This window comes from Montipora capricornis, chromosome 13, assembly GCF_036669925.1.
Source record: "Montipora capricornis isolate CH-2021 chromosome 13, ASM3666992v2, whole genome shotgun sequence".
Taxonomy (NCBI): domain Eukaryota; kingdom Metazoa; phylum Cnidaria; class Anthozoa; order Scleractinia; family Acroporidae; genus Montipora; species Montipora capricornis.
The window spans coordinates 34,961,342-34,976,341 of record NC_090895.1 but is presented as its reverse complement, the minus strand read 5'-3'; the positions used below and the strand labels follow the sequence as shown (position 1 = coordinate 34,976,341).

Below are 15,000 nucleotides of genomic sequence, written 5' to 3'. Positions count from 1 at the left end.
GGGAAAATAGCCACGTAATATGCAACACAGATGATGAAAATCAACCACAAAGTCAGTGGGAAATCTTTGACATCTGAAAGGCGAATAACCTCCCCTGCACAAAAAAAAAAAAAGCAGCAACAAGTTATAATAATAAAAATGTCAGATTATTATTTATCATTATCTTTATCACAGTCATTACAATTTGTTCAATGTAAGTTGACAACAATATTATTACATTCAAAAGGACATTCTCACACTTTCTAAACCATTCTTTCGTGTCAATGGCTCCTTCAGATGATCAAAGCAATTCACAGATATTAATTTCACCTCCCATTTTTGCTTTCTTCTCTACAGTAGAAGTAGTACCATTATCTAGAGTACAGACCTTACAAACAAAACTACTATCAGAACTCCACAGAACAATATTACTATAAGCTCTTGTTATCCTATGTCATTCTCACTTGTTTCTTGGTCTCTTTTTTCAAAATCCAGTTCTAATTTCTACCAAAACAACTGCATGCCAATAATAATATAGGGTGAACAGTCATTGTGTGTCATGACCAAACTCTGCACTTTTGATCGGAGCCATTAACGCTGCTGTAACTGCGTAAATAATTATTATTTTCATGATCAAGATAAAAAAGTTTTGTTGGACTGCTTTGACAATATTCACAACTCAACAAGCAAACTTAACTAGGTTAAGTCAGCCTCATATTGTAAGCCAGGTTTAATGCGAAATACGACATCAATATTACTATTTTGGCGAAGGCGATTATTAAGGCAATGGGGTATAAAAAGTCCGAACATACTTCCCCCGTCTTTTTTGATGTTAATATAATAAATTAAATGATAATTTTGTTGTCACTTTCTTGAGACTTCATAAGGTAAGACATTCCAAACCTTACAGTACATAAGCACCATTTTATTGCATCATGACATTTTTGCATGGATCCTTTTGTTTGTGAATAATTTAATGTGTTTCATGACAAACCTGTCTGTCCATCTTCTTTCTTCAGTATCCGAGCAGCTCTCTTGTCAAGAAACCCCAACACCAATCCACAGCATAGTGAAAATAGACACACTCCAACACCTGATGTTAAAATTATTAAAAGAGTCTTATTCTGATCAATTAACACATCAATTATATTTAGTATAATTATGACTTAAGTACAGCCTACATACATGTAGCTAAAACGATCCTCTAGAAAGCTCTATTGCAAGGTCACATGAGCTGGACCCAATGGGTTGACATGAGCTGCCCTGGAAAAGCCGTCCAACCCTCCTTCCGGTAGCCTCGCAGCTCCTACAAGGTCTCACCTGATTGGAGACCACCCTTGAGGTTTAACAAAAGAACAAATAACAGAAACAATGGCCGTTTTGTTTTAGGCCTAGGGTCCATTGTTTCTGTTATTTGTTCTTTTGTTAAACCTCAAGGGTGGTCTCCAATCAGGTGAGACCTTGTAAGAGCTGCGAGGTGACCCCCTCCTTCAGCAACTTGCTAGTAACAATTTTCTTACATTGTAGCTGTCGCTTTTGCATTCCCAGCACAAAATGAGTGAAAGTAGTGAATGAGACTAAGGGCACTTTCCTTTTGTCAGAACTGACCGGACAGACCATTGGTCTGCAACAATTTGCAACAAATGCAACAATTTGAAGGAAAACTTGCCCGATAATCTCTCGTATTCTTCTGGAGGAGAATGTACATCCTCTAAGGGTTTGTTTCTTTGGGATGATCCGAAAAAGGATCAATGATCCAAGATTACTTGGATCACAGTACATCAAAGCAACCGATGAATCCACTCTGGGGAAGGATACTTTGGTGCCTTTGATGCCCATGATCCAAGTGATCTTGGATCAATGATCCCTTTTTTGCATCATCTAAAAGAAATCTGCCATTAGTGTTTGTCCTTCCAAATACCTGGTCTGGACAGTCAGTTCTGCCAAATGGAAAAGCATCCTAAGGTGAGTTTTATTTTCCTGATGTACCTGTAAGATCTAAGCATGTTTTCTTTATTATTGTCCCATTAGGGTTAAGTCCGTTTGTCCTTACTGCCTTAATTAGAATTTTTTTGTAGCCTTTTTGTTAGCACCTCGTTTCTTTTTATCAAAGTTTTTTGCACTATCGTTTCTCTTGTATTGTCATTTACACCCTTAGTTTTCTCGTTTTTGCATAATTTTAGTTTCTTAGTATATAAAACTTGAGTTTTTTCATCTAAGGTTCCCTTTGTCCTCATGAAGTCGTGATACACGCAGTTGCAGGCTGTTAAAGCAGTCTGAGTTCAGTTCAAGTCTTTTTGCTTCAAGCAGTTGTCCTTTGTCAAGTTTTGTAATAGTCGTAACAATGTAAGTGTCCTTTCAACACAGTCAATAAGTACAATAAAATATGAAAATAATGGCTAAAGCTCATCAAGATTTCCTTTTAATAATATTAATTAAGACCTCACAAATAATTACACCCAATTTACCAAGAGTCTTGCCAAAAGATTGACAAAAACCCATTTAACCCAATGATTGATTCCCAAACAGCCCCCATTCATGAGAAAAATCATCTAGAGTATTAGACAGAGCAAAATCTAGTAGGTCTAACTCCAAGGAGGAAATGGCTTAAACCACCTCTACAAAAATATTTTCTGCCTGGCAGTTTCCTACAATGTGAGCTCAAAATTTCATAGATACATACCAACAAACAAAGTCAGCCCCAAGGCTTTGTAGCTTTCGGCTGAATTATAATACGTGCTGAAAGCCTTATATATGGGGTTGTTTACATTCATGTTTATTGTGCTACCCTACAAAAGAAAACAAAGACATTACATACACCTTATTCCAAAATGGCCGCCATTTTAATATTCTTTTGTTTTTATTCAAATTAGCCCTTGATGCCTCGTTCTTAAGCTTAAAATTCAAAAGAATATTTTATCTTGGACGAGGCAACAAGGGCCAATTTGTATCCGCATAAATCAGCGGCCATTTTGGAATAATTAGTAGAATTAGTAGCTTTCATTGTATTTTTACTTCAATATCAAAATCTCAGCTATGGATTTGGTGTACAAATACAAATTAATGAAGAACTACTCAGGTCATTCAACGGACTGCCACCCTGGCCTGACTCCTAAAGCATTTCATCAAACTTGAAAGATAAACATGCACAGTATGACATCCCAGTATAACAGACTGACCACTTTAAAATTTTTTCATCATCTGTTTTAGTCTGTCCTACACTGGCATAATTTTGTGACTAGGGTATCTAATGCCCCATTCAAACCAAACCTTAAACATGTTTAGTTAAACACGGTTTCAAAGTGTTTTCTTTTTGCATCATGTTTACTGACTTTTGTTGACTACAAATTTAGCACAGGTCAAAGCATGTGCTGAAACAAACCTCAATCTCATGGAAAAACCAGTCCTACATTTTTCTGACTAATTTTAATTTTGTTAAACCGAGTTTACTGTAATTAATGTAATGTTGGTGTGAATTGGGTATAAGTAAGTCATTATATCTTGTACAATTTTCAAGAGCAGATGTAATTCAGTCAAAAAGACCATCACTGTTGATTTCTTTGAATTAATTATTATTACTCAATTGCCAAAATACCATTCTTCCTATTGGGCTCAGTGAATATTGATTCATTTTTATAAGAGCAGGAGTGAACAGTGGGTTTTGCTAAAAGCAGGCCCGTGGGCCCCAGGCCAGCGGTCCAGAGGTCAGGTGGCCCAGTCCTGATTTTCCACAGTTTTTTGTCCATTGGTAAATCCACACGCATGCACAGATCTGCATCGGGTTTGAGCGTGCAAAATGGACGATGGTGAGTTTGAATTTGTTTACCATTTAATCATTTGAATCCTTGTTTCTGTTTGTCGCATGTTGTTCTGATAAAAAACGTTTCATTCTCTGTTCATTTGTCTCTTTACAGAAACCGATAGCACAATAGCGGACTTTCATTACCGAACAATGTAAGTTATTTTCAAACCATACTTTGAAAGTGACAATATCATAAATAATGAGATATGTGAACTGCGAATCTTTTTTCCAAGTTTCAGAGTTACACAAATAAAGCATGCAAATGCAAATCTACCGCCATTCATAACTGTTGCCTGCCATTGCACAGAATTACCGTAAGATCATCTGATTACAAAGTGAGAATGTGATTGCCTGAAAAACTGACAAACGCAACTCAGTGACAATTCGCAGTTCACATATCTCATTATTTAGGTTATGAAATTTTCAGCCTCAAACTGTGGTTTGAAAATAACTTACATCGTTTGACAATGGACTTCCTCTCTATTGGGTTCTGTAAACAGACGAATAAACAGAGAGTGATAATGTTTTTCACTTACCAACATGCAATGAAAGAAAGAATCGAAAAGGATTGAAATGATTATTAAAATGGTAAACGAATTCAAACTCACCGTCGTCCATTTTGCACGCCCAAACCCGATGCAGATCTGTGCATGTGCGTGGATTTACCACTGGACAAAAAAACTGTGGAAAATCAGGACTGGGCCACCAGGCCTCCAGCACATCGTGGGCCGTGGGCCACGGGCCGCTGGGCCTTTGGGCTGCCGGGCCACTGGGCCATTGCGGGTCGCTGGGCCTCGGGTCTGCTTTTAGCACAACCTGTGAACGGTGGGTGAAGAGCACACACCTTCTCTGCTCAGAGAGGTTTTTATCTCTGTACTCCAGTTTTCCATTCTTCTAGAAAATCTTTTTTGATTTGATCTAATCTCAATTCAACAATATTGGTATGAAGTAACCCAAATTACCAGTCAAGTGCTTAGGGTAACCACATAACCATGAGAAAAATATACTGAAGTGATAAAATATTACTGTGAAATTTTATGATTATCTTCAGTCTGATCAAATGATTATAATTTGACAAAGTGTTCCCTTAACTGCAGCTTTAAGTAAATATGTTACACAATAAAGCTTACCACTCTAGAGAAACTAAGCTGAAGTCCAAACACCATATTTAGCTCCTTTCCTTTGAACCAGTTTACAGAGTAGGTATTTTGTGCAACAGCTAAATTTTCTCCTCCTAAACTGAAACACAAATGAATAAAATAAGTGGTAAAACAATGACAATAACAAAGTTGTTCAACAGAATGGTTACCGTAGCATTATGGTACATCATTCATCATTTCTTTTATAAATTTGTCATTGGTTCATAATTAAAGTAATGTAATTATTTATTCAACAATGTACTTGTACAATAAAGATAATATCCACTTCCTCTGGGTCACCTACATGTACTGTGTCACTGGTACATGTATTTGGGTGTCCCAATTGTCACATGGCGTGTTGTATTAATTTTTATCTACTTTTTTTTTTCTGTTGTAATTTGTCTCATTATTTTTCTGTTTATTGCCCCTGGTCAGTGGTGTAACCTGTTTAAAGAAGCTCAGTCACGATATTTTGGGTTCAAAAACAGACATAAAAATTGTATTTAAGTATTGGGGAAATAAAGAAATAATAATTTGTTACGGAAGATAAGAACCAAAGAGACAAGAATAAATGCAAGCATGGCCAGGATGGTGGAGGATGCACAAGATTGAAACGGATTACAAACGATCTTTTTGATAAATTGAGGCTAAACTTTTCAAAATCCAACACCCTGACGTAGCTCCTTTAACTAGGTTTCGGCAAAAAGAGAGGAAACCCCATGATCCTATAAATGAAATTTGCACTGCATTCCCCACATGTATATGACTGTTTGCCACCACAAAGGACTAGAACTACCCAGGAATCACTAGGATATTAGCATCAGGAAATTAGGCCATGGCTGACCACCATTTAATAATCACATACACGTAGGGTCCTCACAGTTGTTCAGAATTTCAGTAATGTGGTTATTGATAAGTACCCGTGACCAGATGTTACTTACCCAAATACAAATCTTCCTATCTCCATCCACATAAAACTATGATAATAGGCCCCCAAAGCAAAAATGACCTAAAATTTAAAATTTAAAGAGCCATCATATTTTAACCTGGATAGTGAGTGGGTGTTGCTGGTGTTGAGTGAAGATCAACTCACAATGTCGTTCTTTCCTCTCTAACACCAGCAGAGAGTCAAGCTGATCAAAGTGAAGATTCTTACATAATTATAACTTGTTGACCAAGCTTGCTCAGGCTGTACTAGAAGAATATTGGCCCAAGGTCTTGGCATTACAGAACTCGCAATTGGGCGGATATTCTCCCACTAAAGCCAGAGGAAACTTGGTCAATAAGAGATTTATTACCCGAATGGAACTTATCCTGAAGATTAAGGGAAAACTATGTGGAACAAAGACTTTAACGAACGCATTAAATGAAACACAAATTCCTGTGCTAAGGCTCTGTTCTAAAAGCAAGAAAAGCCTCTATGTTGAGCTTTCATTTAATTGTTGTTACAGCTGTACCAGTGAGCCACTACAATGGTAGAAGGAATTTGAATTGCCTTTATTTGACCAATAAGATTTATCGTAACAAATTTTGTTGTCAACAGTGACAGAAACTGTTAAATGACAAATGAGAAAGTGTTCCACTTCATTCAACTTACAATTTTTACAAACATTCAAACCTCCGCAACTTAACCCTTGCATGTAAAGAAAAGCACTTGACAAAGAAAGAAGTTTTTAAACATCAAAATCACTTTGAGAATTTGATGGAATTGATGGAAAACAAGTCAAACTGTATCACTGAGGAAAGTTTGTCAAAAACATGTCACTCGAAACACGTGGTGGTTGGCACTGCAAATATCAAACATGATCGTAATAATTCAATTTCGTTGTCCCTTTTGATGATGTTTCTTCTTGGTTGCTTTATGACTGGTTAGTTCACCATCTGAGCCAGCCCTCTCACGATTTGGAATGTGCAACCTGAGATGGAATATATTTGCACCAGCACAGAAAGGGTAAAGGGCAATCAAGCTGAATGAACAGCTAGCAGAGGTCGCACTTTTCAGTATGAAAGAAATTGAAGGAAACCTCGCTGAGTTGTAGATGTGGATGTGGAATTGACCTGCCTGCAGAAACAACAATATCTGACATGAATCTTCCACGCTGACTTGTGCCCAGTGACGTATGCTTGTACCACATGTTAACAGTCATTGTCAGATTCTCTTTTGTGCTTCACTGCCAAAAAAAACAGGTCTTTGGGTTTCTTCATGTCCTCTGTCCTGTGGTTTGCGAATTCTTTGAAGTATTTTTATTGGACGTGTCGGCGGGGTTAGTATTTGGATGGGTGACCTCAAAATAATATTATACGACTTTCTGTCAGAAACAAAGGACTAAAAACTCTATTTTATTGCTCAAAAAATGCAAACTAACCAAGGCGTAGATTTTGCATTTGTTAGTCTGCTTTATGCAAAACAAATATTAATATTGATGCAAAAGAAAATAAATATTTATACACAGGTTTTAGGAAGAGCAGAAGGAAGTTTTCAGGAAGTGTTGATCGACCATAAAATATTTTGCCATGAGCAACAAAATTTGCGACATGAAAACAACATAACTTTTGAGCCGCGACTATAAAAAGTTACCATCAGCGAAAAACATTTCAGGAGATTTTTGCTACGTTCAATTTTTCTATTGTACTTTTGGCTGCACAAGTAAATCGCAAAGTTGAAAGTGACCTCGATTTCAGTGGCCGCCATGATCAAGTTGCGTGTTTACTAAAAACTTACAAAAAAAAAAGGATACATCTGTGTCATAATGATGGCAAGACACCGGGTTTTTGTTTTTGTTAGTTTGCTTTTTTTACTTTCAAGTGTCATAAAGTTTGACAAGAAATGTGCAAATTCAAGACAAAGATCAAAATTGCCCAACTCTTGAAGTTAACCATTGTGTCTGCAAAGTCAAAAATTCACTCTCCTAGATGAGGTTATTTATCACCAGTTAATTCCACCATTTTGGAAATAGTAGCTAATAATAATACGTGACATGCTAAACACCCTTACTCGCAGTCCGAGACTGAATTGCTAAGGGCGCGGCTCAACGAGATCGGACCGAAGGAGCTGTGCTGCCGGCTAGGCGCTCGGCCCCTGAGCACGACCCATGTATGACCTCGGAGCACAGCACTACAGCCTGATGGAATAGGCTGGGAGTCGATTTTGCTGAGGGAGGAAAACCGGAGCACCGGGAGAAAAACCCTCGGAGTCAGGTTGAGATCGACTGAAACTCAGCCCACATACGATCTCGGGGCCGAGAGTTGAACCCGGGTCGCAGAGGTGGAAGGCACTGTTGATAACCACTAAGCCATCCTGACTCCCCTTAAGTCAAGTCAAGCCACTAAGCCATCCTAACTCCCCTCCCTTAGCTGCTTTATTATTCATCAGCGTCACAAATTCTTGCTGATTTTGGGGCTCATTTGTTGAAACTCAAGGATGCTTCCAACAGACCTGCTTATTTTTGTGAGTTATGCACACACTGCAGGCCTATTGTCACCACAGACTTACACTCTTACAACCCAGAGACATATCCCCCTCCATCACATGTTTTTTCAAGTTTGTTAGAATTTGAACAGAAACCACAGAGGGTTCCTCTGAAGAACACTGGTTTGTTTTGCAAAATCAAGAATCCACACATGAAGTCAAGCTTTTTTTTACAAGATAATTTTGCCCTTCACCAAGAACTTACACTCTTACAGTCATTACCATCGCGCAGAATGCTATAATTGTTTTCTGCAACATGTACTTGTGGTGCAAATTTGTTTGAAAGGCAGCATATTAATTTGCATTTCCAGAAGAAGTCATCTGTGATTGGGGAATAACTTGGGGAATACCTTGGTCCCATTGCAGAATTTGGAGGCTGTCAATCAAACGATTGAAGTGAAGTGAAGTGAAATGTGAGACGCGATAAAGTGAAAAATAGTGGCCCACCAGAAAGCTCGACCTATTCAAAGCGTTTTATCAAGTGCACAAGTAAACAAAGTGCACACCAGAGGAAGGGAAAAGTTTAGCCAAGATTAAAACCCCTCAAATCAAGTCGAATTCAGCCTGAAGAAAACCCGCTAAGAAATTATCTCGTTAATGGCAACAGTTTTTCATCCACACAAATCACCAAACAAGTTTTTCTCTTTAAAGTTCTCTCCGAGTATTTTGTCTAATGTAGTAAATTCAGACAATTTTTCAAGTTCTAGCGATTCGTATGAACACAGATTTCTATTATTTATCATACACCTGCGCTGAGTCACTAATATCTTACTGTTTGCAACTATTAAGTGACGGGATAAGCACATGAATAAATGCAGGGTTGACCAGGGATCATTTGAGCTCTAAAGAGATCTCCCAATAAACGCCCTGCACTGTGAGAAATTGTTCTGCGATAACTGAGATGAACTGATTCCTGACCAGATGAATTTGCCATTGTGCAATGGCAAATGCAACTATCATTTTTTAAGGTGTGGAAAAAAATCTGTGATTCGAGAGAGAGGTCTGTGAGCAGTGCAATTCGAGCAAGAGCACAGTTGAAACGAAGGAAACCTAACTTGGAAAATAATAAATCGTGAATTGTCGGAACCTAGCGGACTCGTTGGTTAGGGTTGCGATACTGCATTTGGAGAGCTGAAGATATTTTTTGTAACTTTGGTTGAGCTGATCCTATGGTGGAAATCATGCTTGTGCTAAAGGTGTATCGATTGCCACACTGAATAACTTAAATCATCATTTTGAAACATGTTGCGGACTAATGAATTTAAATAAGTGCGGTAATTGTCAACCAATGTGAAAACAAAGGATCAGTAATTAGATGGAAATCCCATTGTTTTTTGCTCCAAAAAGTCTCTTCAAGTAGAGTCTTTAGGAGAATTGATTTCAGAGCACATTTTCGAGTTTACGGAATAACATCTAGAAATCATAGTTTTGATACAACTTCCACACCTCCTAAGAATTCCAAATTTTGTCCATGTTTAGTTTACATTTAAGGTTTTCTTTTCCCAACTAAACCTTAACAAATAAGTACCTAATCAAGAAGGAAAACCATTATGAATTCTTAATGTGTTCTCCTCCCATACTAAAAAGAACAAAAAATCCGAATTTCAGAAGCTGACTTTATACTACTTTTCCAAGGCTGAGAGAGGTCTGAAAGGTCTTGAATGATTGTTCAACATCTCTACTGAAAATGCCTGGGTAAACCTAACTGCTAAAATGGTTTATTTTTATGAACTGGAATAAAATGTATAAAATTATCACGTTAAACCATTCCCCCCATTTTCTTTGTATTTGGAGGCTTTCGGCTGGGGAAGCATTTCAAATTTAGCACTTTGCATGTAAATAAGGTACTGGATGTGTCGCACCATTCTGCATGACAGGACAACCAATGGATATTACACTGTAACTGTAGCACTCGCAAAAAAAAATTCAATGTGTATGATAAAAGTCCATTGTGGTTATGAAACTTGTGATGATACTATTGTTCCTAAATGAGAATCAAATTTAGAGGATTACTTGCTTATTGACAAAATATTTACTGTATCCCACAGTACCTGCCCAACTAGAACAAATGAGCTGAAGATGATGGTACCAAGCCTAAAATAATAAAAAGTGTAAATATAAGGAGCTGAGAGACAGCAAATCACATCCAGGAAGAACATACATTGTAATCCACTTTACTAGGATCACTAAGATCGATCTTTCTGGCCTCAGTACTGTTTTTAAATTTGAATTCCCTAGTAGCCAATTTAACAATCAGTGGCTTCTCTTCAAAACACAAACCTTTTGACAAAACAGTCACAGGTTGCTGTACACAATGTTTGGTACAAAAGTACCAAACAGAACAACATTACCAAAAGCACTACATGTATATTAATACAAAATCATCATCATCATATATGTACCAGAAACAAAAACATAGAAAACATGGAAGCTATTAACTACAGTCATGTATCATGAGCAATGTCATGACATACATAAGCTATAGTCATGGTATCTTGAGCAATCTGTGCACTCAATGTAAATAAAACTAATATTCTTTTTTTTTTTTTTTTTTTAGTTTTTTTGTCTTAGACTTGTTATGCATATGCATGTTTACATGTAGCTTCCATTACATGATATAATGTCTGTATATGTATGTGCATGTCTAATATTTGCACCTGTAATGTCACTTTAACATAAAATTGCACACTAAAAAGATAGCTGTACATGCACTGTGGCAACTAGGAATGTCACCATTCTTGGATGGAGTTTTTTAATACAGCTCATGATACCCAGCTTATTGTGACAAGGAGAAATCGAATTGTTCTCTCCAAAATAAATTAAATGCAACTAGTTTCACACAAACATTTAAAGTGTAAGGGTGGGACATGTGCAAGCCAGTGTGGAAATAGACCCTGAACACCTAAAATTACTGTATTGCAATCAGTCAAGGGTATCAAGTCTAAATTAAGCCAAAAGAAGAATTTTCGGATAATTAAGGTGAGCTTTTGGTACTTTTAAGCATTTCATTTCGCTTGTGAGCTAACATTATTATTGTTTATGCATAGCCCTTAAAAGGAGCTACATGTACATGTACAATTGTATATGTACCTGGGATAAATAAACCTTTTATCACACTATAATAATATTAAGCCTTTAGAAATTAAGTCTAAATTATCCCAAAAGAAAGGATCGGGAACATATGTCGGTACTGTGTCTTACTGGCTTGCATTATTCTCCACCCTTGTCAGGTGTTACTTCTTTCTTATGCTCACTTCTCTTGAGCAACAATGCGCTTACAGTTTTGAAAGGCTGGCCCAACTGAAAACCTTGGCAAACGATTAACATGGCATATTATTAATTTTATACTCCAAATAGTGCTTTATCCAGCCTTTGAGCAACTGTTGCCTGCCTGGTCTTTCATTAAAACAATGTTTTGAAGAAAGGAAAGAAAAGGCATGACAATGAATCACAAAATTCCAGCTCGTGATGGATGGCAAAAGATTACAAAAATGGATGTTTGGTATAACTAACGATATTTTTAGGAACCAGACTAAGCACTGATTGAAAAATGGAAGCCTCCAGGGAGGGAAAAATCAATTTACTACAAGTGAAGTTTGGGCCATCTGATTTGACTTACCTCACACCAAACACTCGATCCAGTAGAAAACCCCCAAAGAAACACAAAATCACATTTGGATAAGAATACAGTGAGTACAGCAGCACATACTGATCAGTCTTCACATTCATGTCCTGTACAAAGAACAAAAAAACCAACGTGAATTTGCCTAGCATATATACACTTTACATGTTTTTTCCAGTCCCAAGAAAGTTGGTGTTTGTGTTCTCCTAACAATGGTTTGTAATACAGTGTGATGGCGTCATGGCAACTGTGAACAAAATATTAATACCACTAAAACAAAATTAATTTGTTTTATCATGGTAAAATTCTATGAGAAATTTGATGGTACTCTTGCCCCCCACTTTCTGTAAATCTGCAACATGAAAATGGTCAGCTGTCACATTCTTTGGAAACAAAGAACACACATCTTTCTGACACTACACCTATTGTTCTATGGTGTTCTGATAGAGGACATCATTGCTTAAGGTCCCTAATGAGAATGGTCACCACAACGATTTTATCAGATCTACATTAAAAAATGTATGAAAGTTATCAAAACTTGTGCCATCATACCACCTTAAGGACACTTCAGTAAATGCCCAGTACCCACAATGCTACATGTACATCCACTTTTTTTTACTTTAGGTACACACATACACTGTACATTCTTACTTGACTACTCCCCCACAGGGCCTTCTCAGGGCCAATGAAACAACAGCACAACAGAACAGAAAAACAACTTACTGTTACAGTGTTACTATGACTGAAAAATCAATTCTCCTTTTGCTTTGGATTTCAAAACTATGTTAACTGAAAAATAAGTGACTGAAGTTTTAAGCCCTGATTTCAAAAAGACACTTGTTTATTATAACTGGAAGTTTCCTTTTTAATGGTCCCCCATTGCCAGCTTTAAAATCTTGAGTTGGATCAAAGAGAAAGTGATGTCAAAGACTCATTAGTTTAAGAATGCAATGCATGTGTACAAAGCTGAATTGATATTAAGCAAGGGAGTTTTGTGCTTTCAGACTTTTAAACTTGTGTTTTGCATGTACAATAAGCTTCATTTACATGCTGGGATTTTAATTAGCCCTTTCACTTCCAAGAGCGACACTTATAGATTTTACTCTTTCTAACGTCAGACGATTTTACTTGTCAATGGGGAACCCCGAAGGAGTGAAAGGGTTAAGCTAGGCAGTAAATGACATCACTTTTCCCAAGATCCAACCCTCTGAGGTCAGTTTTGAATTTGGGTAATTGGCAGACTGTGAAATCCAAGCACCCTAACCACTGACCCTCCACCTTATTTTGCTTTTATAATAATAAAACACTGGTAATTCTCCGAAAGGGGGGTAGGGGAGGGGCAAGGAAAAAAAAAGGACTAACCAGTTTTATATTATTCTCTAAGGCTGCTGGATTGTCAAAACAGTAGTAACTTCCTGCATTGGAACAACAACAAAGTAAAAACATAGTCAAGGTAACCAATGCACATGTTATCAAAAAAGATAATACACAGGAAGTCTTAATTTTCTTCAGCATCGACCAATTTTTAACGGTAATCTTTTATTTTCAAAGGATGTTCCAAGGATATGTAATGATAATACATGTACTTTTGCTGACTAATGTCACAACAATTTGGTTGGATAATATTGATAATGATAATGATGAAGATGAATTTCTTAAGAAATTTGGATGGTACATCAAAAACTCAACAGAGCCCTGATATTAACTATAGGGTGAGGGAGAACCAGACTTAACTGATTAGAGTGTAATGTGAAGTGCTAGGTTTCTACCCCATATGAACCATGTGAGCATTTGCCCTACTAATGAAAATGGGCCCACACAAGGACAGAGATAAACTCTGACCAGGGTCGGAATTGAACCCACGACCTTCGGGTTAGATCTCCCCTGCTCTACCGACTGAGCTACAAGGTCAGACGGAGCAAGCCGTGGGAACTGAAGATGTTAAAGTCACGGCAATGAACATTTACAAGTACAAGGAAGAATTACGTTTTTTGTAAACATTGGCCGTGTAGCACTTATATTTGAACAGACTTAACTGATTAGAGTGTAATGTGAAGTGCTAACCAAATGATCGACACCATCATGTGTGAAGAGAAGAACATCTTCAAAAGTGAGAAAAACAGAGAAGCAGCAGAGAAATGGAAAGCCAAAAAACTACTTGGACAGAGATGTGATGAAAATATGACATGGTTATGGACAAAGAAAAGCAACCTACATGTACTGTACTGTACAAATGGAAACCAAGTCACTGATCTACTGTATGCAACTAAGGAAAAAGCTCTGAGAACCAAATGTAAACAGCAACAGAGGATTCATAAAGTGTAGATCAACAAAATGATAGAAGTAGAGGATGAGTGTGAAAAAAAGGTTAAACAGTACAGCACCTGGCAAGTGAGTGTAAGGTGATAGCTCAAAAAGAAGAAAAAACAAGATATGACTATGTCTGAATGAGAAGTTCAGACTAGATTAATGGAGTACAACAATTGGACCAAAATAAAATAATTATTGTTGTAAACAAGGTCAGTACATACAGTTCAATCCATCTATAGCATGGATGGCTTTAAGCAAAGCACGGCTGGGATTTTATGACAAGCGTGCACAAACTGCTCATTTAAGGCTGGGATGACTGGCATTACGTGTCTTGTTTTTCAAACGCAATCCCACCCTTAAGAAGGTCAGGGCCATAGAAATTTTTGTTTTACACATTCGGGCAGTTCAAAAAGTTTCGAGACTTTTGAGAAATGGGTTACTCTATTATATACAAACATGTAAACTGTGGTTGCCGGGCTACATGGCTAAGTTCAAACAATGGCTAAGTGTCCATCTCCACAAAACACCATCCAAAAAATACAATTAAATTTTAAAACCTCAGGGCATACCTTGTTCTTAAAGCATCAAAACAGATGAGGAATCCCATAGTAATGATCGTAACTGATCCATGCAAGAGATAGAAGTACAATACTGGAAACTTTGATAGCTGTGAAGCCAC

The 15,000-nt window shown here is 37.3% G+C and overlaps 1 protein-coding gene across 1 annotated transcript in view; it reads right to left on the bottom strand.

Moving 5' to 3' along the window:
* The window catches only part of LOC138028920 (lysosomal dipeptide transporter MFSD1-like), a 29,802-nt gene that overhangs the window by 12,785 nt on the left and 2,017 nt on the right, over nt 1–15,000 (bottom strand). Inside the window, exons 2-9 of the mRNA XM_068876562.1 lie at nt 13,374–13,426; nt 12,009–12,121; nt 10,441–10,483; nt 5,862–5,929; nt 4,912–5,020; nt 2,663–2,768; nt 974–1,072; nt 1–94 (exon numbers count right to left, since the gene is read on the bottom strand). The exon at nt 1–94 is cut by the window's left edge and continues 18 nt beyond it. Of these exons, the coding sequence (XP_068732663.1) occupies nt 1–94; nt 974–1,072; nt 2,663–2,768; nt 4,912–5,020; nt 5,862–5,929; nt 10,441–10,483; nt 12,009–12,121; nt 13,374–13,426 (685 nt within the window). The remainder of the gene's footprint in view (nt 95–973; nt 1,073–2,662; nt 2,769–4,911; nt 5,021–5,861; nt 5,930–10,440; nt 10,484–12,008; nt 12,122–13,373; nt 13,427–15,000) is intronic.